The following is a 24,799-nucleotide window of genomic DNA, read 5'->3' as shown; positions in this document are numbered from 1 at the left end:
AAGAGGAGCTGGAGGTGGCTCAGCAGGAGCATTTATTCCCTTTTCAAACGACCAGAGTTTGGTTTTCTGCACCCATGTTGGGCCATTCACAGCTGCCCATAATTCCAGTTCCAGGGGATCTGATACCCTGTCCCGGGCTCCTTGGACACCTCAACATAGGTACACATACACCCACAGACATGCGTATAAATAAGTAATCAGAATCAGGTTAGTGTGTTTGGTCTACCTGTACCTGACATTGACTCTGAGCCGAGAGCTGAGCAGGTTGCTAAGGGACCTCTAGGACCTCTCTCCGCTCATCTCTGCCATGTGCCGTGACTCAAAGTAGGGAGAATCTTTTGAACAGAGGGGCTTTTATCAGACCACCAACTCTGTCTTTCTGTTGGATGGGCTGTGATGTCACAGCAGACGCGGAGGCCTTAGCACTCCACATTGTGTTTACAGGCACCACACCAATCCTGTGGGCACTGAGTGGCGGTGGAAGATGGACCAGCCAGAACTGATTTTGAAGGAAGCCATTGAGAACCATCAGAGCATGATTAAACAGTTCAAAGGTATTTGTCTGCTTGTTTGTTTATTTCCTTTTCTTTTTCTTAGACAGGGTCTTATTCATCTCAGGCTGGCCTTGAACTTGCTGTGTGGTAGAGCATGACCTTGGCGTTCTGATCCTCCTGCCTCTGTCTCCAGAGTGCTGGGATTACAGGTATGTATATCACCACAGCTGGTTTTATCCTTGCTGAGGATGGAAGCGGGGCCTCAGCTCGCCAGGCAAACATTCCACCAGTTCCGCCAGCCGAGCCACATCCTCTCTGAAAAGGAATGCTAATCCTGTCAGCACCACCTGGATCCACATGATGGAAGAGCGGCCTCTTTTCCTCTTCCAGTGGGATTTTTGTTTTTGCCACGCGGGGTCTTTGCAAACACCAAGGCTAGCAGAGTGGATCTGTGAAAGATAAGGCCGTTCAGTTCAGCATGACTCAGAAAGTGGTGTTTCAGACTTCGAGAGTCTGACCCTGAGTAGTTTATTTTAGTCATATTGAGCACAGCACGATTTGGAAAGAGTTTCCTGGTGATAAGGAACTCAGTTCCATGTGCACAGCAAAGCTTAAGACATGACTGTATGGGAACAGTAGTAACATACAGTGACTTCTTCCATAAAGATGGGTCCTATAGAGTAACTGAGGAAGCGGGCTCAAGATAAACAAGCTCACAACAGGGTCTGGGGGAGGATTTGGTGTGGCCTGGCCACATGACAACACAAATGGTCACCAGGCTATTCACTGCCTCTGTTCCTAGCCTTCTGGTTGGAAATGGGTTAATACCTTGTCCTTTGCAGATAAGACCCTGTGTATTTGACATTCCTGTTTCCCTTGTGCTTGTCCGTGAGCACAAGGACCCACACGCCTCCTACACTACTGTAAGTCTTTGTGGAGGCCAAACCGTGATAGAAGTGCTCGATGTATATTTTGGCCCTTGTAACTTTTTTATTTCCACTAGATGGAAGAATTAAACAGTTCCAGGCACAGCTTAGTCCCTTGTGAGGCATGGCTCGAAGTTTCTCTTGGAGACAACTTGCCTTCATTCCTCAAAGCCTTTGCTCTTGCTTCGTGGTGAGCATGAAGTGGCTGTATGAACTGACCTGATACTTTGGTCTGTGGACATTTCTTGTGGGGCTAGAGAGAGGGGCTCAGTGGTTTAGTGTGTGCTGCTGAGGTGTGTTCCCATCACCCACTTCAGGTGGCTTACAGCCACCCCCCCACTCCAGTTCTGGGGATCTGGTGCCCTCTTCTGGCCTCTGCAGGTACTAACTGTACTCATGTGCACATACCTCTTCTCCCCCAGACATACACCCATACTCATAATTAAAAATAAAAATAAGGTAGATGTGATAATATATACCTTTAATTCCAGCACTCAGGAGGCTGAAGCAGATGGATCTCTGAATTTAAAGGCCAGGCTGGAGTTCTAGGCCTTATTACATAGTGAGTCTGAGAAAAAAATAGTAATCACATTAAAAAAAAAAAGATATGGTCATTGAGGTGGAGTTGTCTGGGAAGGGTTTCTGAGTGAACGGCCTTTGAGAAGTGGGCGCTCTTAATAAAACACCTTCCTCATTTCCCACAATGAGGCGGCAGAAGCTCTGCCCTTCATTTTCTAGCTTCCCAGCTCGGTTCTGCCGAATACTTAAATATATTTGGCTCCACTGGCGAGCTCTGGCTCCAGACCCTCCTGTGAGTCAGAGCCATCTGGGCTGCTCACATGCTGACGGCTGCTCCTTCCAGAGAGGAAGTCTAGCGAGCCTGAGCCTGTGAATGTACAATTCTTTCTCTTCTTGTTCGCTTTCTCTGCTCTTCTGCTTTTGAGAAGAGGGTCTTGCTGTGTAGCTTAGGCTGACCTTGAACGGACCCTTCTGAGTACTGGAATGGCAGATGGGGGTCACTGTGGCCAGCACCTGTGTGCTTTCTCACAGGATTCTAGGAGTCTGTGCTGTTGAACTTGGGTGCAGGAGTGAAGCCTGCTGTGGACAGATGGGTGGTCTTGCAGCTCGATGACTTTATATGACGTGTCCTCCAAGGCCCCCTGTCTGTGCATGTGCAGCCCCATCCATCCCCACGCAGATGTGTGACCATGTGACCAGGAGGGGCAGGGACAGCGTAACAGCCCAAGAGTGAGTCACTGTTTCCTTGAGGACAGCAGGAAGGTGACCCATTTCCGACAGAGGTCACTAGTGTTCACCCACAACATAAACGTGCCTGTACTGGGGGAGAGAGAGAGAAGCTGGGCTCTTAGCCATGGAGACAATGCGCTATCTGGAGTCCAGATGACTGCTTTGACTTTTGCTCAGTTTCTGCTCGACACTGTGAGCCCCTATCCCTTCATCCATTCGTGTCTTGCTATGTATGCTTTTACTATGGCTTGCTATCTACCTGACAAACTCATTTAGAACTGTAAGTACAGCCATTAGCATAGCTCATCCTCTGACTGTATAGAATAGTGAATGACAGCTGTCAGTGATGAATTGACATTTGTTAAAATCTTTGTGGTCTTGACTCCTCCAGCACCAGTGTCTTCAGTTTCTTTTCATATGTAGCAGCAACAACAAAAAAAGCCAAAACAAACAAAAAAATGAATAAAAGTTTTTTTGGTATATGAATATCTTCATAGGCCAGGTGTGTAGCATGTGCCTTTGATCCCAGCACATGTAGACTCTGAGTTCAAGACCATTTTGGTCTATGTAGTGAGTTTCAGGCCAGCCAAGGCTATGTAGTAAGATCCTGTTTCAAACAAAACAAAAACAAATCTTTATAAGTCCTAGTCACTGTTTTTTTTGAAAATCAGGGGATTTGTTTCTCCTTTGGGTTTTCTCAGGTGACTCTTCTATTCCATGAATTTTAAAAAATATTTATTTTTGTTTTATGTGTATAGGTGTTTTTATTTGCATTTGTATCTGTTCACTATGGGCATGTAATACCTACAGAGGCCAGAAAAGGGTGTCAGACAACGTGGATTGGAATTACACACTCTTGCTAGCTGTAGTTAGGGTACTGGGAACCAAACCCACATTCTGCAAGAGCAGTAAGTGCTTCTAACTGCTGAGCCATCTCTCCAGTCCTGTAACTAATTTTTAAAAATGTTATGTTTGTGTTTGTGTGTCTGTTTATATGTAGCTGTGTGAGTGTGTCATGGCATACATGTGGAAACCAGAGAATAACTCATGAGACAGCTCTCCTACCTTTACATGGGTTGTGATTTAAATGCAGGTCTTATACCGCTCTGGCTGACTGGAACTCACTGTGTAGACCAGACTGGCCTTGAACTCAGGGATCTGCCTGCCTCTGCCTTCTGAGTGTTGAGACTGTAGTTTGCGCCAGCTTGCTTTAGTTATTTATTTGATAAATTCTCACCATGTAGGCCAGGCTGTTGTCGAACTGCATCCTCCTGCCTCAGCTTCCTGCCAAATGCTGGGATTCCAGACGTGCATCCAGGTTCACAGCTTGCCCTTAAAGATGAAGCTCTGGGTCTCATTTTGAGCCCAGGAGGGGTCTGTGCTCTGGTCTCGCTGGGTCTGAACTGTCCCTGGAGACTGGCCCGGAAGGAGCTTATTTCCTGAGGTGTAGAGTAATGCGCAGGCCTCAGGGATCGCTGCTCCTCTCCCTGCGCCACCGCACTGAAAGGAGACGTGTGCGCACCTCCTTGTTAGAACTACGCCCTTTCCTAAGTCAACAATAGGAGAAGCTGATTGGGAGACATCAGAATAGGATTGTTGTCTGCATGTGTGTCTGCCCCACTGTCTCACTGCAGGAGATTGAGGTAGGATGGTGAGTTTGAGACTTGCCTCATAAAACTGAAAAAAGAGGTGGGTGGAGGGGACAGAGACAGAGAAGGGAAGAGAGGGAGCATATTAGTGTCATTTAGGCTCTGCAGATTAATATGGCATTTGTATGCTGTCACCAGAAATTCTCAGAAACAGTTTTTCTTCTTCTGCTTCATTCTCCTCCTCTTCTTTATCACCCGCCATGCATATCCATTCTTGAGGTCCTCTTTTCTCCTCTTATCAGCTATCGGGGCTCCTCCACCCCAGCCTATCTCTACAGCTACACTCTGAGATAGCACGTCAGCCTGGAGGTGTGGCTCAGCCAGGAGAGGGCTTGCCTGGCACACGTATGCAGCCCTGGGCTCTAGCCCTAGACTGGGTGTGGTGGTGCACACTTGTAATCCCAGCACTGGGGAAGCGGAGGCAATAGGATCAGGAGTTCAAAGCCATCCTTGGCTGTATATTAAATCCAAGGCCTGTCTGGGCTAGATATGGCCATGTCTCAAAAACAAAGAAACATACCCCAACAACAACAGAAAGAATGTCTTTTATTCTGACTTGAGATTCTTTGTTTTCTAGAGCAGTTCCCCACCCTGCTGGGGAGGCACCCACTCCTTCCAGTAGGGCTGGCTGCTCAGCTCATGATTTTGCTTTTGAGGTCATGGGTCTTGTTGCCCATTGTCTCTGGTTTTCTAACATTAGCACACTGACCAGCCTAGAGCTGTTTCGTGTTTTTTTTTTCCTTCTTCAGATGCTTCCCTTCTGTGCTCTGGGTTGGGTGGGCAATCATTGTCTCTTCAGTTCCTCCACCCAGGCATTAAGCTGGCTTTCTTCTCATGCCTTGTTGGCATCTTTATACACAAGCACAATTAACCACACATTGATCAAAAGTGGGTCAGGACTTCAATGCAGCTCAGCCTGTGCTCACGTTATACCCTGTCCCTGCTGAACACCACCCTGACGGGTGGGCACGCACTGTCTTGGGGAGTGAGCCTTGGGCCACCAAGCGGGCGACTGCTCTGTTGAGAACGTCCTGGGTCCTGGGTTAAGATGCAGATGAAATAGACACTTGTTGCTAGTGTTCCTGTTTACATTTAGAACAGACACACAAAAGGCTTGCTGGAGGCCACACTGGACAGCGGCACAGAGGCGGAGGCGCAGAGAGCGTGTGCAGCTTGCTTCCTTGTTCTGTCCTTTATGATAGAAAATCCTGATTGCCCAGAACTGGAGTTGCCGAGTGTTTTGAGCTGCCATGTGTGTGCCAAGACCAATCCCAGGTCCGTGGCAGGAACAGCGAGTACTCTGAACCTCTGAGCCATCTCTCCAGTCCCTGTCTTCTGAAAGTGATTTACGAAAGGGGTGGAGAGTGGCAGAACGCAAAAGTCTGACGTTGTAGGAGCCGAGGAGGTAGTTCAATGCTTGTTGTACAAGCTGACACCCTGAGTTCAATCCCCACAAACCACAAAAGAAATCTGGGCACAGTGGCATGTGCATGTCATCCCAGTGCTGGGGAGACAGAGGCAGATGGATCCTGGGGCTCCCTGCCTGCCGGCTTTGCTTCCTCGGGGATCTACAGGTTGTGAGAGACCCTGTTTGTATATGAGGGCCGGTGCCTGAGGAATGAGGATGTTGCCCTCTGATCTTACATGTGCACCAGTGCAAACACGTGCACACACCTGACATTGTGAAGTCTCCATCAAATGTTTGTCACAGTTATCACTCCCGGCAAGATGTTTAGCCAGGACCTCTATCATTATGAGAACAAAGAAGAGAATGTTTTATTTCCTATTAGCCCCAACTTCAGATACGGAGATACTTGAGCCAGGCATTGTGATGTACTCAGCTGGTACTCAGGAGGCTGAGGCAGGAGGATAGCAGGATCCAGAACACCTTGGGCTTCATAGTTTGAAGCCAGCTTGGGTTTCACAGTAAGACCCTGTCCGAAGTAACAAAGAGGAAATAAGAATATTGTGTTGGGAGCACTGTGTCATTGTGCCATGCTGTTCTTGTGGCCCGTTCTAACATCAGGTGAACCCTGAAGTCCTGCTTCAGTTCGCTCCTTAGTTCATCTGATGAACTTTCTGGTGACGATTCAGGATGAGGAAGCTGGCGGGGATGAGGGAGCGGTGCAGAAGTTGCTTAGCAACATCCAAACTGGGAAAACTCGGAAGGGTTAAGATTTTATAAATTGGAGTGTGTGTGTGTGTGTGCGCATGCTGTTTCTGGAACGATCCTCTCTTTTAGAGTCGTTTAGAGCCCACGTTTGCACACTTTGCATACGCTCAGCTGTCTGACAGACGGTTCAGCTTCATGTCTGACTTTTAACACTCTGCGTACTTCCTCTCTCTATGTCACTCAGGTTTCTGGTTACCTTGTCAGTTTGGTTGCTGCTTTTGTCTCTTGGTCAGGGTTTGGTTGCTCTGCCCACACACTGTAAACCGCTCCTTAGGCCACAGTATTCTCTCCTGCACGTGTCCGGTTAGCAGAACCCGTGCTGGTGGTACCTTCCACATAGACTCAGCTCACACCACACTAGCCACATTCCTGGTCCCTCATCTCACACCATCTTGCTCCATGTCACCAGCAAGCCTTCATTTTTGCTTATTTATTTTTGTTTTGTGTGTGTGTGTGTGTGTGTGTGTGCTGCCTCCCAGTCTCGTGCAGCCCAGGCTGGCCTCCCACTCACCATGTAGCTGAGGATAACATTGAAATTGTGGCCCTTTGGCCTCCTCCTCCCAAATGCTAGGGTTACAGGTGTGCACCCCAGTGCCTGATGGGCAAGCACTTGGCTAACTGAGCCGCATCCGCAGCCCCTAATTTCATTCTTGTTCTCCCTCTCCAGTTACCATGTTAAGCACTGGCTGGGGAGGAGAAGGCCAGAGCCCTGCCCAAGGGTACTGGACTGGCCTCCGTAGAGTCAGATTTCAGCCCGGTGCCTCTGCCTAGCCCCGCAAGGCCTAGCCAGCACTTCCTTGTTCCCCAGGCGGAGTCGAAGGCTGATCTACCTCTCTTCTGCTGCTCACGGGGAGTTTAAAGTTAACCAGGCTCGTTAGGCTCAGCGCTAGGTTGTCTTGGCAACACAGACTGAGTTTAAGGATCAAGTTTTATTTAAAACTTGGATTTATTTGAGTTAAATCTTAGATTTCGATAGCACAAGAAAAACTCTCACTCAGAAATCCTGACAGGAAATGCACATGCAGAGTGTCAGGCACACAGATGCCATCTGTCACTTTTAGCTTTTTGACCTGCGTCGCGGTGATTGGATCCCAGGAGGGGGTGGGGGCGCGGACCTTCATGTTTTTATTTCCAAGTACATTTTCTGTTCTTGGTTATTGTTGGGGTGGTAGTGGCAGTACTCACTGATTGTGTATGTGTGTATACACATGTGCGTGCTCGAGCTCACAAGCAGTTGTCTTTCCGCAGGCTCTGCTCATCCTGTTATTTTTATTTTATTTGATTTTGGTTTGTTTGTTTTGAGATAGGGACCTGAAACTTACTAAGTAGATAAGGCTGGCTGACACTGAGCCAGGCATTCTCCTGTCTCTGCATCCCCAGTGTTTTGTTTTCTTGAGACCGAGTCTCACTGTGTAGTCCTGGCTATCCAAGAATGTGCTCAGTAGACCAGGCTGGTTTCAAACTCAGCTGAGATCCACCTGCCTCTGCCTCCTGAGTGCTGGATTAAAGGCCTGTTCTCAGTACCGCCTGGTGAAAATTGGGTTTTAAGGTGGGTGTGGTGGCTTGCTCCAGTAATCGCAGCTCTGGGGCTGTGGCAGGAGCATTCTGGTTCAGCCTGGGCCACAAAGTGAGCTCCCATTTCAAAAAATAGTAAAGGAGTTTCCGCTAAAGTCACAGCGCTATTGGTGGTGGAAGTGTTGCGCTGTGTCTATGCCTTGCTCTGACTTGGCTCTTCCCTGGGTTCTCAGGTGTGCCAGGGCTCAAGGCAGAGCGTTTTGAAGAGGGGATGGAGATCAAGCACTGTGCGTTGTCACTTGTTGGGGAGCCCATAATGTACCCAGAGATCAACCGGCTTTTGAAGCTGCTCCACCAGCACGGGATCTCCAGCTTCCTTGTCACCAATGCACAGTTCCCCGAGGAAATCAGGTGAGCTGCCTGGCATCTCAGCCTAGGTGAGGCTAGAGGCACCCATTTCTTTTTCTGAAGCGTGGGTGTGGTAGCTCAGTGCTCTTCACATAAGGTGTGTGGGCTGGGTGCATTTCCTGTCCTTTGGAGATTCTTCCAGTGCCCTGGGGAGGCAGGTGGCCTGTTAATCCAGACCCGACACACTGCATGAGCGCGTGGCAGAACTCACGAGGAGACTCTGTCCACTGCTACGCGTGGCTGCAAGTCCCAAACTAGGCTTCCTTTCGTCTTCCCATTAAAACCTAGTGTTCAAAGATGGACCAGGTTCAAATAATTAATGTGATGTTTCAGCTTTAGGTGAAGACTTCCCATTGTGTCGCATTCTGAAGTCACTGTGGCTGGGCTACAGCCCAGGGGTGGAGTCTTCCCTAGCTGCACATGGCCTTAGCTTCCATTCCTAGCTCTGCCAGAAAGGAAACAGAATAGGTGCTTTGGCCACATGGGCCAGATGGACCCTTCCAGACCAGAGCGGTGCTGAGTTGTCTCTTCCAGACGATAGATTTTATGTCATGGGATCTGATGGAGGCAGTATTTTCTCTTTTGTTTCCTTTTTCATTACCAAGGAACCTCACACCAGTTACTCAGTTGTACGTGAGCGTGGACGCCAGCACCAAAGACAGCCTGAAGAAGATCGACCGCCCGCTCTTCAAAGATTTCTGGCAACGGTTCCTAGACAGTTTGAAAGCGTTAGCTGCAAAGGTAAGAGTTCTGACGTCATCCTAAAAAGGAGTAAATAAGGAAGGGAAGTGAACGGAGTTGTGTTTACTTCGTCTTTCTTTAAAATACGGAAAGATTAAAATGCTTGCTTTTCTTTTGGATTTTTCTTTATATTATTTTTTGAAGATTTATGTGTGTGAGTGTTTTGCCTGCATGTATACTGTGTGCATGCCTTGTACATCGAGCTGAGAAGAGGGCGTGAGACCCCTGGCCGTGTGGTTGACAGGGACTGAATCTGGGCCTCTACGAGAGCAACTAGTGCTCCAAAGCACAGAACCGTCTTTTCAGAGCTAGAAGAGGGTAGCAGGCGGTTGTGCACTTCCCCATGTTGATGCTGGACGGCAAACTTGTGCAGGAGCGGCAAGTACTGCTGACTACTGAGCCCTCTCCAGTCCTACAGCTTCAGTTTTTAAGAATTTATTTATTGAGGCTGGAGAAATGGCTCAGAGGTTAAGAGCATTGCCTGCTCTTCCAAAGGTCCTGAGTTCAATTCCCAGCAACCACATGGTGGCTCACAACCATCTGTAAGGAGGTCTGGTGCCCTCTTCTGGCCTGCAGACATGCACACAGACAGAATATTATATACATAATAAATAAATATTAAAAAAAAAGAATTTATTTATTATTATTGGTTGGGTGGGGAGGGTGTGATATGCATGTATGGGTGCATACCAAGGCATGAAGACAGCATTTGGGGTTGGTTCTCTCCTTTCACTTCGTTGAGGAAGGATTTCTCAATTTTACCCATTGAGCCTTACTGGCTTTCTGGCTTACTTTCTGGCTCAGAAAATCTTCAGATTTTTTGAGGCATAAGGGGCATTTCCCATGTGATTACTCTTGCCAGGTTTCTCTTTAGTGTGTTGACTTTATGTCCATTTGATGTCTTCTTCCTGTCATGCATTTAAAAAGAATAACATCTCTACAAGTCCATAGTGCAGTGTGCTGGGTAGCAGCATTCAGCATGCCTACTTGGGATGTCAGCAGACAATCTTCGTTTAAGTATAAAGCTGATTTCCAGACATTTTTGATTTTTCGAGACAGGGTTTCTCTGTGGCTTTGGAGCCTGTCCTGGAACTAGCTCTGTAGACCAGCCTGGTCTCGAACTCACAGAGATCCGCCTGCCTCTGCCTCCCGAGTGCTGGGATTAAAGGCGTGCGCCACCACCGCCCGGCTTCCAGACATTTTTGGAATTGAGTATGTGAGCTCCTGAGTAACCAAGTGTCGGTGTGAGCTCCTGAGTAACCGAGTGTTGGTGTAAGCTCCTGAGTAACCGAGTGTTGGTGTAAGCTCCTGAGTAATTTGAAGTCAGAGCATCTCAATTTAATGTCTTGGGGCTGGGGAGATGTCTGAGTGGTTAGAAGCCTGCACTGCTCTTGCAGAGGAAGTGAGGTCAGTTCCCAGCAGTTCCCAGCTACCTGCACCTCTAGTTCCAGGAGATCTGATGTCTCTTCTGGTTCCTGTGGGCACTTGCACTCTTAAGCACTTGTGCACATGCACACACACTCATACACACATACACACACACAGAGTCATACAAACATACATGTAAAAAAATAATAGTACAAATCTTTTAAAAAAGTTTTAACATCTTCTTGGAAATAGTTGTCCCTTGTGTATACTCTTTTTCCCTTCTCACTGTGCTGTGAACTGAAGCTGAGATCATATATATTCGGCAAGTCCTTTGTCACTGAATTTTCTGCCCCAGGTATTTAGCTCTCTGTGAATTCAAGGCCAGCCAGGGACACATAGTGAGACCTTGTTCCCCTCAAAACAAAACAAAAAAATAAAACCCCCAAACCCAAAAGCAAACAGTGGCTTGGCAAACTCCAGGTGCTGGGATGGTTTGAGAGATTTATATCACATACTCGTTAAGGGGTGTTCTATAAGAGTTACTATTTGTGTTTGCGTGTGTCTGTATGCAGGCCAGAGGTCAACCTCAGATGCTGCTCCCCAGCTTATTTTGAGGCAGTCTTTCGTTGACCTGAGACCCTACAGTGGTCAGAGAGTTTCCGTAGCATTAGGGTTCCAGGCACACATCACCACATCTAGTTCTTTTGTGTGTTCTGGGGGTCGAGCTCAGGTCTTCCTGCTTGTACAGCAAGCATTTTACAGACTTTAGGCATCTTTCCAACCTGTGCCTACTCTTTAAACTAACCAGTCTTTGAAGTGGCCTACAATTCACGCAGATGAACATTTAATAGCTGCCCTGCTCATCTCTGACCATGAAAATGTTATGGACTGAATGTTGAAACTGAGGGCTAATAAAGAGAGCTACAAAGAAGCGAGTAAAGAAATGAGATGTGATCTTTATTTTTTCCTTTTTTGAGACAAAGTTTCTCTGTGTAGCCCTGACTATCCAGGAACTTGCTTTATAGACCAGGCTGGTCTCCTACTCAGAGATCCGCCTGCCTCTGCCTCCTGAGTACTGGGATTAAAGGCCGTGCCACCACTGCCTGGCTGTAACTTTAATTAATTTTCATTTTAAAGATACTTTTATTTTTATTGTGTGTGTGTGTCTGATGCCACACATGTAGAGTTGACTGCAGAGACCAGAAGAGGATATTAGACCTTCTGGAACTGGAATTGCAGGCGGTTGGTTGTGAGCTGCTTGACATGGTGCTGAGACCTGAACTCAGGTCCTCTGCAAGTGCTCTTAACTCCTGAGCCCATCTCTTCAGCCCGCTGATGCTTAGTCCTGATTGGCAGTTTGGTTGGATTGAGAGACTGCCAGGAGAAACGGTAGAGAATAAAATGTAACCTCTGACTGGGTCAGTGAGGACAGATCCAGGGACAGCTGGGTCCCGAGGGCTCTGACCTAATGGGAAGACACATCCTGTGGTGATGACATTGGTGGTGGCGGCAAGTAGGAGGCGGAGCCTGTTTGGAGGCACTAGGTCACAGGGCATGCATTCTAGGGACTGGGTCTTGCCTAACCTTTTCTGCGTGTGTACATTCTCTCTCTCTCTCTCTCTCTCTCTCTCTCTCTCTCTCTCTCTCTCTCTCTCTCTCTCTGTCCTCCCTGTCAGTTTTGAGGTCACCTTCCCCATTCACACTTCTGCACCCCCCCCGGGGGGGGGGATATTTCTGGAGACTGTATCTCAAAACAAAGCCACCTCCCTGCTGAAGTTCCCAACATAAAATAACCATATTTTGTAATTGTTACTTATCTTTGGAAGTTTGCTGAAATGATGATGGTTGTTTTGTAGCACTAGAAAATTGATTCCAGAAATTTCTACATCTTGATGAGCTAGCTGACTATAAATACGCAGAACAGAGGGTGACTTTCAGGAAACAATACTTATTTTTTTGGTTCAGTAAACTGTCTTTTTCTCCCAGCTAGTTGTATATTGAGGTCAGCTCCGAGAAGATTGGGGCTTGAGCAGCAGTGGCTACTGTCTAAAAATGACAAATAGTCTTCAAGCTCTGTCTGTCCACAAGGTAATAGAGTTTTATATGTACTTTCTTTGACTTTTGGCTCACATACCGTATAAAGAATATTAGCATCCATATATCTTCCAAATGCCTCCCAAATCCAGGCAGCTCCCTGCAGATCTTCTGCCTGGAGGTTGTTGGTTTTCCAGCGGAACAGAAATTTAATATCCAAATTTGACTTTGCATACAGATCTTTCAACACAATGTTTTAAATGGATGTTTGCAGGGGCAAAATTTATGTTTCTTTTCTGCGAACTGTGTGCATTGTAGATACAGTTGATGGACCGCTGGAGTCAGTTGAATCTGGAGTGGCCAGATTACTAGATGTCACCAAGTCAGGGACTTCCTGGTTGGTGCTGGCTCAACGACTCTATGCCCAGCAGCTGCTACTGACCTTTATTTTATTTTATTTATTTTTAAAAATTTATTAAACTTTATGTACATTGGTGTGAAGGTGTCAGATTTCCCTGGAACTGGATTTACAGACAGTTGTAAGCTGCCATGTGGGTGCTGAGGATTGAACCTGGGTCCCCTGGAAGAGCAACCAGTGCTCTTATCTGCTGTACCATCTCTCCACACTTTTATTTGTCTTTTTGAGTCAGGGTTTCTCTATAGCTTTACAGCCTGTCCTGGGACCAGCTCTTGTAGACCAGGCTGGCCTTGAACTCACAGAGATCCGCCTGCCTCTGCCTCCTGGAATTAAAGGTGCGCACCACCACCGCCCTGCTGATGTTTATTTTTGACGCTAGGCCTGGAGTGTTGTTTGCATGTTGTTGTATAGATCTATGCGATTGTTATTGCATGAATAGTAATCTTATCTCTTAGTTTTAAGAAATTCTTCAGAGTATTTTAATTAATATATAACTCATTTTAAATTTTCCAGTTGATTCTCAGGGTCTCATAGTTAAGGCTGGCTTTGAACTTGCCACATACTGACCCTCACATAAGCTTGGGTTTTGGGTGCATATGTTGTTGTAGTCATACTGTGTGTGAGTGTGTGTGTGTATATATATGTACGTGTGTGTGTGTGTGTGTGTGTGTGTGTAACTCTTTTTAACCAAATTGTTTTTCTTATGCTAGAATCATGTCATAGTAGTTTTTGGTAAAAATGGATTGCCTTCTTCTCACACTTATAGATCTCTCTTTCCCTTGTATTTTTTGTTTGTTTGTTCAGTTTTCCGAGACAGGTTCTCAGTGTGTTTGTGGTTTTTTTGTTTTTGTTTTTCTTGATGATGGAGGTTGAGCTCAGGGCTTCACACATGCTAAGCGTACCCTCTGCCACTGGGTTACTTCCCCACCCCAATTCCCTGCATTTTAAAAGATGACGCCCTGTTAGAGGTGTGTGCAGCTTTGCACACCTGTTGGTAAACAAATGCTAATGTCCCAATTACACAACACTTCAACTGTCACTTTGTCCAACAACTAATTATTGAGTGCTTAATATCTGGTAAGGTTAGTCCTCGCCACAGGGCAGTAATACCCAAGGCAGTGGAGGCCCCTGCTCTCTTCAGGATAGAAGGAGAGAGACATTTGTAGGGAGTTTACTGCCCAGCATGGCTTCTTACTGGCAAGACCAAGACGAGTACCAGCAAAGAAAGCTCAGGCCTGGGATTTCAAACACTCAGCTTAATTTTTTTCTTATTATTTGTGTGTGTGTGTGTGTGTGTGTGTGTGTGTGTATGTATGCCATTATGAGTGCAGGTGTCTGAGGAGGCCAGAAGAGGGCTTGGGTTCCCTGGAGCTGGAGTTGCAGGCAGTTGAGAGCTGCCCTATGTATGTGCTGGGAACCAAACTCTGGTTCTCTGGAAAAACAGGACAGTCAGGGCTACACAGAGAAACCCTGTCTTGAAAAACAAAAACAAACAAAAAAATCAAGCGCGTGCATATGCGCGCAAGGTTCAAGCCTAAGGGGAGGGTGGCGTTTGAATCCAGATCAGCTGCACAGCGCAGATTCCCCAGAGACTGAGATGTGTGAGATTGATGCCTGGGGTAGGTGAGCAAGGGCTTCGTATGCAGCCTCCAATTCCTTCTTTTCTCCCTTGGCATGCAACATTCAACAAATTTTTTAAAAAATATTTATTTATTATGTATACAATATTCTGTCTGTGTGTGTGTCTGCAGGCCAGAAAGAGGGCACCAGACCTCATTACAGATGGTTGTGAGCCACCATGTGGTTGCCGGGAATTGAACTCAGGACCTTTGGAAGAGTAGGCAATGCTCTTAACCACTGAGCCATCTCTCCAGCCCCCCATTCAACAAATTTTAAAGGTTGATTTTTAGTCTTTTTAATTATGTATATATATATATATGTGTGTGTGTGTGTGTGTGTGTCTGTCTGTCTGTCTGTCTGTCTGTCTGTCTATATACTGGTATGTGCATGTGAGTCTGTACAGACCAGAAAGGTTGTGAGCTGCCTGACGTGGATGCTGGGAACTGAACTTGTGTCTTCTGCAAAAGCAGTGTACACTTTTAACTGCTGAGCCATCTTTCCATCCCCTGGGTGATTTATATAACTCTTTCATTGGTATCTTGTTTGCCAAACTCAGTTCCTTAGCCACACTCTGCTCAAGGAAGCGTGGAAAATGTGCTCTTTTTTCTGGATGGCTTGTTACATAAAACCGAGTATCTCAAGCAGACTGCTTAGGAGGAGGAAGCATGCTTGGGATTGAAGGTGGCTTGCCATCTCCCACCAGGGAATCAGTGCACAAACAGCCCTAGGAGCAAGGGGCAAAGAGCCCAGGGAGGTCAGGAAGGAGAGATAATAGAGAAGGATGGCCAGTGGCATCGGTAAAGTGCCTTTAGCAAGGGTGAGGGCCTGAGTTCAGATCCCAGCACCGTATAAAAAGCTAAGCATAGTGGCATGTTCTTGGGATCCCAGGACTGGGCAACAGATAACGGTGGATCCCTGGGCTCAGTGGCCAGCCAGCCCCTCTTACTTGGAGAACTCCAGGCCACTGAAGAGAACTGTCTCAAAACAAACAAACACCAAAAATATAAACGCAATGTAAGTTGGAGAGATGGTTGAGCACTTACTTGATCCCTTGCTGCTCTTCCAGAGGACCCCAGTAGGTCCCAGCTCAGCACCTATATCAGGTGGCTCATAGCTCCAAGCAATTCTGCGCTCTCTTCTGGCAGTGCCTTCGTGGGCACTGCTCTCATCTGAACAAGTCTAGTCTCCCAACCAAAGGTAGATAGCATCCGAGAAACAACACCCAAGGCTACCCCAGGCGCCACGCAGATGAGTGCACATATATGTATATGTATAAATATGTGTACCCACAAAAGAAATAATCAAAAGGAAAGAGGGAATCAACTCATTTAATGGGGGAAAAGTAGACACTTAAGCATTGGAAATACACAAGGTTTTTACTGAAACTATCTCAGTGGTTTATTGGAGATGGTAGACAGAGTGTAGTCATGAAATTTAAAAAATTACTTATTTTTATTTATTTTATATGCACGAGTGTTTTTGTATGTCTGTGTAACACGTGCATACAGTGCCCAAAGAGAGGGCGCCAAATCATTTTTAACAAAAGTTACAGACTGTTGTGACTCTCCCGGTGGGTGCTGGGAATCGAACCTGAGTCTTCTGCAAGAGCAGCAAACTGCTGAGCCATCTCTCCAGCCCCACCCCTTTAAGTTATTTTTTTTTTCTTGTAGCTGTCAGCAGTGAGAAAGTAACTAAGACAGACATGTGCTTTTGTATGATGGTTGGTTGATAGATGATTCTCTGTAGAGGTATGTCACTTTCTACTTCCAGGATGGAGTACTTTTTAATGATTGTCCTACATGTGTGTTCTTATTTATCTGTTCATCCCTCCATCCATCCACCATCCATCCATCCATCCATCCGTCCATCCATCATCCATCAAGACATAGTTTCACCATGCAACCCTGGTTGGCTTGAAATTGGCTTATAGAATAGGCTGATCTCCAACTCTATGGAGATCCCCTGCCTCTGCCTCCCAAGTCCTGGAATTAAAAGATATGTGCTACCTAACATTTTTTGGGTTTTTAAAATTTGTTTGTTTGTTTGTTTGTTTGTTTTTTCTTTTAAGGCAGGTACTCATGTAGCCCAGTCTGGCCTCAAACTTGGTCTGTAACCATGAATGACCTTGAATTTCTGACTTTCCTTCCTCTCTTTCTAGTTTCTGCCCTGATGTCCTTCAGTGATGGACTGTGACTTGGAAATTTAAGTCAAATCTTTTCCTACTTCTAAGTTGCTTTTGGTCAGAGTATTTATCATACCAGAGAGCGAAAGCTAGAACAGGCCCCCAGGCAGTGATGCTGCTTGACTCAGATCAGCCCAGGAGATAGCTGGGAAGTGGAAAGGCATGCCCCTCTACAGTGGGAACCAGTCTGTGTAGCTGAAGAAAGGGAACCATGAACTCTCATTTTACTATTATCCTTCAGAGTGCAAAAGTTAATGCCCCAGTGTGGGGTGTCAGTAGAGAAGGTACTGAATGTGTGTGGTAGACACATTTGGAGGTCTGCACTGTGACAGTCTCTGGTGTGCCTGGGCGTCAGGGAGTGAATTACCCTGGGTTAAGGGGCATGGGCTGCACCTCTAGGGAGGCTTTTCATAGTCTGAGTAAGGCTGGTAACAAGTTTTGGCCCTTCACCACTAAAGTGGCCATGAAATTTTTTTTTTACATTTATTTACTCTGTGTGTGTGTGTGTGTGTGTGTGTGTGTGTGTGTGTGTGTGTATGCACTCACTTGTTTGGAGGTTAGAGGACATCTTTTGGGAGTTGATTCTCTTCTTCCACCATGTGGAGGGTTCTGAGGATTGAACTCAAATTGCGAGGCTTGCCTGCAAGCCCCTTTTACCCCTGAGGCTGTCTTGCTGACTGAGTGGAGGGCCTCTGCCCCATGCTGGTGAGTTCTCTTCTTTAGTTTTCTTGCCAGTGGGATCCTACAAGGCTGCTCATCTCTAGGTCTGTTTTAAACTTCAAGCCTAGCCATCCCCATTTTGGAGATGAGAAACGAAATCTTTTATGAGAATCATCATATTTGACTTATTAAAAGCAGAATTTCAGAGGAAAGGGGAATTAGAAGGAATGATCAGGAGCTAATGTGTTTGACTAGTAAAGCCAGGAGGAAGGAAGCACTTTCTCAAATTGACATCTGAAAAATCTTTCTTAGCACTTTCGGGGAAATAAAGATGCTAGAGACCATTTGGGGTCTGTTTGATTTATGATGATTTAAAGATAACTTAAACCTCTGATGAGGGCCTGCAAGAAGGCCCTACATGTGGGAGAGACTCCTTTGCCTTCAGAGGAACAGAAGAATTACTCAATTGATCCTTGAGGTATTGGGTTAGAATAAATACCATTTATATTCAGCTACTTGTTGTGTTCCTAAATCCAGCCATACACTGGGGAAAATCAACTGCTTCTGGGACCAATCAGAAATGTTCAGTTTCACATAAAGAACAATCCCTGGAGTGTATGCGGTGCTGGAGATGGAAGCCAGGGTCTTTGTGCGTGCCAGACAAGCATACTGCTCCCTCCATGTGTCGCCTGAGCTGCAGCCCTGGCCTGTTAGGTTCTGTGCGTGTACTCGTGTTGGGTGTGTGTGTGTGTGTGTGTGTGTGATGCCTGCAGAGGCCAGAAGGAGACATTAGATCCCCTGGAGCTAGAATTGCAAATGGTTGTGAGCTACCTGCTGTAGACACTAGGAGTTGCATTTGGGTCCTCTGCCAGAGCAGTACATTTTTTTAAATTGCTAAACCATCAATCCAGCCCCCTCTTTAAAAAAAAAATTAGTCTGTCACTGTGGTGTGTGGTGTGGTGTGGTGGTGGTGGTGTGTGTGTGTGTGTGTGTGTTTGAGTGCCACAGGACACCTTGTAGAGTTGGTTCTTTGCTTCCCCCTCCAGGTCTAGGGATGGAAGTCAGAGTTCCAGACTTGAACAAGTATGTTTAGCTGCCATCCCATCTCCCTGGCCCTGCCTCTTCTGGCAGGTCCGACTTGCTGTCATTTCTGATTTTACTTTAGAACAACAGACATGAGTTCTGTCCCCGCAGGACATGTCACTAGTTAGTGTTCCCAAGAGGGAACTCGATCAGCTTCAGTTAAGGGCCAGGTCACCTGTAATCAGTCTTTTTTATTTCTTTTTGGTTTTATTAATGAATCTAAACATTCATGACCTCCAAAGTCTTGCGTTTAAAAAACCAAGTCCCGGAAGGGGGAGTTGTTTTCTTACTATTTGGGACGCAGACTTGGGTTGGCTTACGCAGCATTTCTGGAAAGTCAGTCGGCTATTGAGTTTATCAGCTTGATCTGAGGACGTGTGGTTACCAGTCACCCAGCATTCTTGTCAAACTGACCCTGTTGTGGTAGTTTGGGGAGACTAATGATGCTTGCGTTGAGTGTTTTTCCCATACCCTGTGTTCCATGTGCCTTGGGTTCAGCCACTTCTGTTCATGAGTTTACCGCAGGAATGATGGATGGGCTGTGTCTCTGAAAATACTGCCAGGGGCTTTGTTTCTCTGTCCATATCTTCAGACATATAAGTCAGTGTGCAGATGTAAGTCATGGGAGCTGACGTGGCATCTGGGCAGGGCCGCACCGTGATTTTGGTGACACTGGTCTCTGACCTCTTTATAGTTCTCTTTGTGGACTCACCCTTCCACCTGGTGGCAGCGATCTTCAGTCGTGAGTGCTAGGATTGCAGGTGTCTGTCTCCACGCCCACCCGTTACTACAGCTTCTTACAAATCCAATTTGAAAATCTCCGCCTGGCATTGACATTCTTCTAGAACAGGTTTTTCCGAGGCTTTGGTGGGAACGAGGGTCTAAGAAAACAAACTCACTCAGCCTTTGCTCACCCTCCCTTTTTGAGAATCCTGCCATGATGGCTAATGTTGAATGTTGATTTGGCAGGACCGAGGAGGCAAGCCCTGGGGGAGCGTTCTCTTTCCTAGGTTAAATGAGGTGGGCACCCCACTCTACTGTTGGGATGCGCCATTGCTGGGCTTGGTTTGGAATGCATATAAAGGAGTAAGTTAGCTGAGCATGAGCATGTGAGCATGCATTGCTCTCTCCATTTTGACTGTGGATGCAATATGACTGGCTGCCTCTGCCCTGCTGCCTTGATTTCCCCACCGTGATGGACTGCACCCGTGAACTGTGAGCCAAGGCACCCTTCCTCCCTAAAACTGCCTTTGTCAGGGCATTTTATCACAGCCATAGGACAAGCAACCAGCCCACCTGTCCACACCAAGCCCTGCTCTCATCAGGAATATCTTCCTCAGCCGTTCTAGAGTTCACAGATGTCACCTGAAATGCCACCAAAGGTGTTGACTGAATGGCCACACTACAGATGCGTGGACTGTTGCTTGGCATTGAACATCTTGTGGCTCTGTATCTCAGCATGATAGAGAGGCTTGGCTGAATAGTCTTGCACCTCAGTATTTGGCTATAAGCTTTATCATTCCCATAACCAAAATTTTTAGAGGTGCAATTTCCAGGTCAACAGAGTTTGATACTTTCTAGATTCCTTAATCACATTTCGACATTACTTCCAAAATGTGTGCGTGGAATCACAGTCCCACCATCAGGGAATGATATTCCTGACTAGGAAGCGTTGAGTACAGCTATTTAAAAGAAACAACCTGTGCCAATTTGATAATCCACTCTGTCGCATTTACACTTCCGCTAGTGGTCACCACTGTGGAAAACCAGCGCAGCAACTGGGGCAGAAGCCATGGAGGAACACTGCGGACTGGCTCACTCCTCATGGCTTGTTCAGCCGCTTTCTTATACCATGCAGGGTGAGCTTGGCCCCTCAGATCAACCATTAAGCAAGGTGCCTTACAGAGTTGCCTGCAGGTCAGCGTTAATGTGGAGGCATTTCCTCAGCTAAGAGCTTTTCTTCCCAGGCGTGGCTAGTTTTGTGTCAAGTTGACAGAAACCAACCAACACCAGGAGCTTTGCCTCGTTTTGAACTTTTTGCAGATGGAACCAGGGCAGTTCACTTGGTTTTGGGACTATTCCTACACTGGATGTGTGGAACTATATTTTCATTACCATATCTCAGTGTCTGAATATGCCATGGTCTACCCATTCTGTTATTGACAAATATTCATGTCCTGATGATTTCTGCTATTGTGAATAGCTGTCACAGTATTCTGATACATATGTCTGGGTATGCATACATGCTTGTTAACACTGGCTGTAGGAACGGTGTGTACTTGTTGTGTGTTCATTCACGTGTAGTAGGTAAATTATGTCTGTCTGTCTGACTGTGGTGCTGTGGAAAGAACCTAGGGCCTATGCTTTCCAGACCACGGGAGGAGTCCACCACTGAGCCACACCCAAGCCCCTCACTGGGGGATTCTAGGCAGGGGCTCTACCACTGAGTCACACCCCAGCCCCTCACTGGGGATTCTAGGCAAGGGCTCTACCACTGAGCCACACCCAACCCCTCACTGGGGGATTCTACTTTGAGCCGTCCCCCTGCAGCAGCTCATTTCTGAGCCATGTGTGACTGTGCTCTAACAGCAGGTTGTACATGGAAGTCACGTCCTACCTGAGCGCTACTTTTCTTGTCGGCTGCTGTGTTATTGGTCGAAGTAGACCTTTGCATTTCTGTGCATTGGATTTTTTTTTTTTTTTTTTTTGTTTTTCGAGACAGGGTTTCTCTGTAGCTTTGGAGTCTGTCCTGGAACTAGCTCTTGTAGACCAGGCTGGTCTCGAACTCCCAGAGATTCGCCTGCCTCTGCCTCCCGAGTGCTGGGATTAAAGGCGTGCGCCACCACCACCTGGCTGTGCATTGGATTTTTAATTTTCAAAAATCATGGTAGATGTGCAGGCATTAGATTCTTGAGAGAGAGGGCCATACAGTTCTGTTTTTCGGTGTTGTTTTGTTTTTTGTTGGTGGTGGTCTGGTGGCCTCATGTGCACACCAGGTGTTCGTTTCTGGACTTTAGCCTCAGGGACTGCAGAAACTCAAGGCCATACTCTGATATCTATCTGTTTGTTTCATTTTATATGTGTGAGTGTTTGACTCTGTATGTCTGTTCCCCGCGTGCCTGCTTGGTACCCATGGAGGTCAAAGAGAGCATTGGATCAGTGCAGGGATTGCGTGCAGGGATGCTGTAGGCAGGGAGACGGCAGAGCTTCATAAACTCACACCTGAGAGGTCCAGACCACAGCAGTGAAGACTGAACACAGTGTCCAGTTGCTTCTGCTGAGGGGCCCATGCCTTGACATCTGTTGAGGTGTGGTGTGCTTTGCTTAATTTGACTTCACGCTTTCTGTTCTCAGTTATGAGACTGTAATTGTTCAGACATAAAATCCATTTTTAGGTCAAGACCAAAGGAGAACAAGTAGAAGACCACATTCAGCCTGTGCACCAGAATTGATTGATTAGAGTGTTAACATAGTTTGTCTTTTGAGACAGGGTCTCCTCTAACCCAGACTGGCCTTGAGCTGACCCTGTAGCCCAGGTTGGGCTTGAATTTGAGATCTGTCTCCAGTCTTCCAAGTATGGGGATCTTTTAATTTTTTAAGTGGCATTTTACAGTTTCTCTGTAGAGGTCATTCCTGTGTTTTGTAAGATTTATTCACAAATATATAGTGTTGGATACTATTGGTAAATGATTATTTAATTTTTTTCAGTTTCAAAAATTATTATACATATCCAGGAATTAGATTTTTGGATACTTACTTTGTATTACAAATACTTCTAAAATTATTAATTCTTTGTTTTTTAAGTCATATGGAATGTTTAAAAGATCTCTGTGTCTGTGTGTATGTGTGTGTGCATGTGTGTACTGGTACACACATGCCATAGTTTATGGGCTACAGCACACATGTGGAGGTGGACGGCTTGCAGGCATGGGTCCCAGGCATCAGACTCAGGTTGCCAGGCTCGGTGGCAAGCACTTCTTCCCACTGCGCCGCCTCGCCGGCCTGGGGTACCCTTTGGTTGCTTGTGGAGCATCAGTTTCGCTGTGTGGTGCAGGTTCTAGGAGAGTCCTCGTGCTGCCTCCCCATCGTCTGCTGGATTCCGGAGGAGCATTTGGTGTCTCACCGATGAGTTTTCCTGTCGACTTTTCAAGTACTTGTCATTACTCTGGAGACAGCTCCTTTTGTTCCCAGCGCCTTATGATTTTTTAAATTATGAGTAACTGTTGAGTTCACATGCTCATTCTCATTCTGTTGAGTAGATTCTGTTCTTTTCTTCTGCTAATATGGTGAATAGCCCTGATTTTTCTAATACCAAGCCACATTCCATTTCTGAAATAAGCCTGTCACTGTATATCTATTTTGTGTTATTGGGCTATTTTGCGTATTAAAATTTAAAAGCTGTTTCTGTGTTCAAGAGAGATGCTGAACTATAGTTTTCTTTTTCTTTCTTGAAAAGATTTATTTTCATTTATGTGTTATGTCTCTCTGTGTTATGTTGTTGCCCCTGGGGGCCAGAAGAGGGAGTCCTCCCGAGGGGCTACAGGTACAGGTGCTTGTGAATGGTTCACTGGGGCCTGAAGCAGGTCCTCTTTAAGAATAGCAAGCAACCTCCAGCCGGGCAGTAGTGGCGCGCGCCTTTAATACCAGCACTCGGGAGGCAGAGGCAGGCGGATCTCTGGGAGTTCGAGGCCAGCCTGGTCTACAAGAGCTAGTTCCAGGACAGGCACCAAAGCTACAGAGAAACCCTGTCTCGAAAAACCAAAAAAAAAAAAAAAAAAAAGTAGCAAGCAACCTCTGAGCCATCTTTCTAACCCTAATTTCCTTCCTTAACTGTTTTTTTTTAATTTTAAAATTATTTTATTCCTTTTTTAAAAAAATGCATATGAGTCTTTTGCCTGCATACAAGTGTGTGCACCATACATGCACCTCTTGCCCAAGGAGACCAGAAGAGAGCTTTGGATGCCCTAGAATGAGTTTACAACTGTGAGCTGCCATGTGGTTGCTGGAATCAAACTCATGTCCTCTGGAAGAGCAGCCAGCGCCCTCAACAGCAGAGCCATCTCTCCAGCCCCATTAGAAATCATTTTAAAAATTTATTTTTTCCCAATTTCACACATGTATATAATGTAGTTTGATCATATTCCCCTACTCATCTCTTATTTCCCCCCACTCCCACTGAAGCCCTCCTTCCCAGCAATTCCGTTCATGTTCGTGTGGGCTCCCCCCTCAACTTTCATGATTTGGGGGGGGGCATATGGGTTTAATTAGGGCTATTCAAATGAACTGAACTGTAGTTTTCTTCTATCAACTTTGTCTTTGCTAAGAGCATTATGGTGACCTCTTAAACACAAGGTGCTCCCCATGCGCTGGAGGGGTAGGATGCTGCTGTTGACTCCGTTGACTCATTTTAGTAAACTGGCTCTCAAGTACTCCAGTAAACCCATAGTAGTCATTTCATGATGCTCATCTGTCACCTTCTGTCCCCCGTCTCCATGTTGTTTTCTCCTCATTTGTTCCGTCCACAACAGCAGATTTTCCTGTTACTCTCTCCAGTTATTTTTTAAATATTACTCAGTTTTAAAAAGCTGTACATTTGTTTTCTCTCTCGGGGGCTGCAGAGGACACCTTGTGGAGGGAACCAGTTCTCCTCTTCCGTGTGGGTCTGGGGGAATTGAACTCAGGTTGTCGGGCTGGCAGCAAGTGCCGCTAGTCTCCCTCACTGACTGCCTGGCCACTTCCTCGGGTTCCCTGTGTCTGAGTCCTGACAGTGTTGCTGAGCTGTATTTTCTGACAGTTTCCTCTCCATCTCAACCTTTTGAGTTTTTTTCCCCAGTGTCTATGTTGCTATTTACATACATTTATTTATTTTGCTGCGTGCGTGCGTGCGTGTGTGTGTGTGTATGTGTGGTATATGTGTGTGTACGCATGCCATGGCGCATGTGGTGAAGTCAGCAACTTTCTGGAGTGGGTTCTCTTCACCTTGCTGGGAAGTGTCTGTCTTATTTCTGTTGGTGGGCGGCATACGCCGGGATAGCTGACCCCTGGGTGCCAGCTGATCCTTCTGTCTCCCACCTCTCATCTGTGGTTACAGATGTGAGCCTCCACATCTGGCTTCTACAGATGTGAGCCTCCACATCTGGCTTCTTATATGGGTTCTGTAGATAGAGTGCAGGTTGCCAGGATAATGTGGTAAGTGGCAGGGAAAGGGCCTATTGTGGCTCACAGTTGAAGGCACAGTGCAGCAGGGGACAGGGAAATCAAGGAAGCAAGAGCCTGAAGC

At 46.5% G+C, this 24,799-nt stretch overlaps 1 protein-coding gene across 1 annotated transcript in view; it reads left to right on the top strand.

Moving 5' to 3' along the window:
- The window catches only part of LOC130871196 (S-adenosyl-L-methionine-dependent tRNA 4-demethylwyosine synthase TYW1), a 78,862-nt gene that overhangs the window by 26,875 nt on the left and 27,188 nt on the right, over nt 1–24,799 (top strand). The window contains exons 11-13 of the mRNA XM_057764515.1: nt 445–554; nt 8,239–8,416; nt 9,019–9,154. Coding sequence (XP_057620498.1) covers nt 445–554; nt 8,239–8,416; nt 9,019–9,154 — 424 coding nt within the window. The remainder of the gene's footprint in view (nt 1–444; nt 555–8,238; nt 8,417–9,018; nt 9,155–24,799) is intronic.

Source organism: Chionomys nivalis, chromosome 3, assembly GCF_950005125.1.
Source record: "Chionomys nivalis chromosome 3, mChiNiv1.1, whole genome shotgun sequence".
Lineage (NCBI taxonomy): Eukaryota > Metazoa > Chordata > Mammalia > Rodentia > Cricetidae > Chionomys > Chionomys nivalis.
This window is presented reverse-complemented; position numbering and strand designations above follow the sequence as displayed.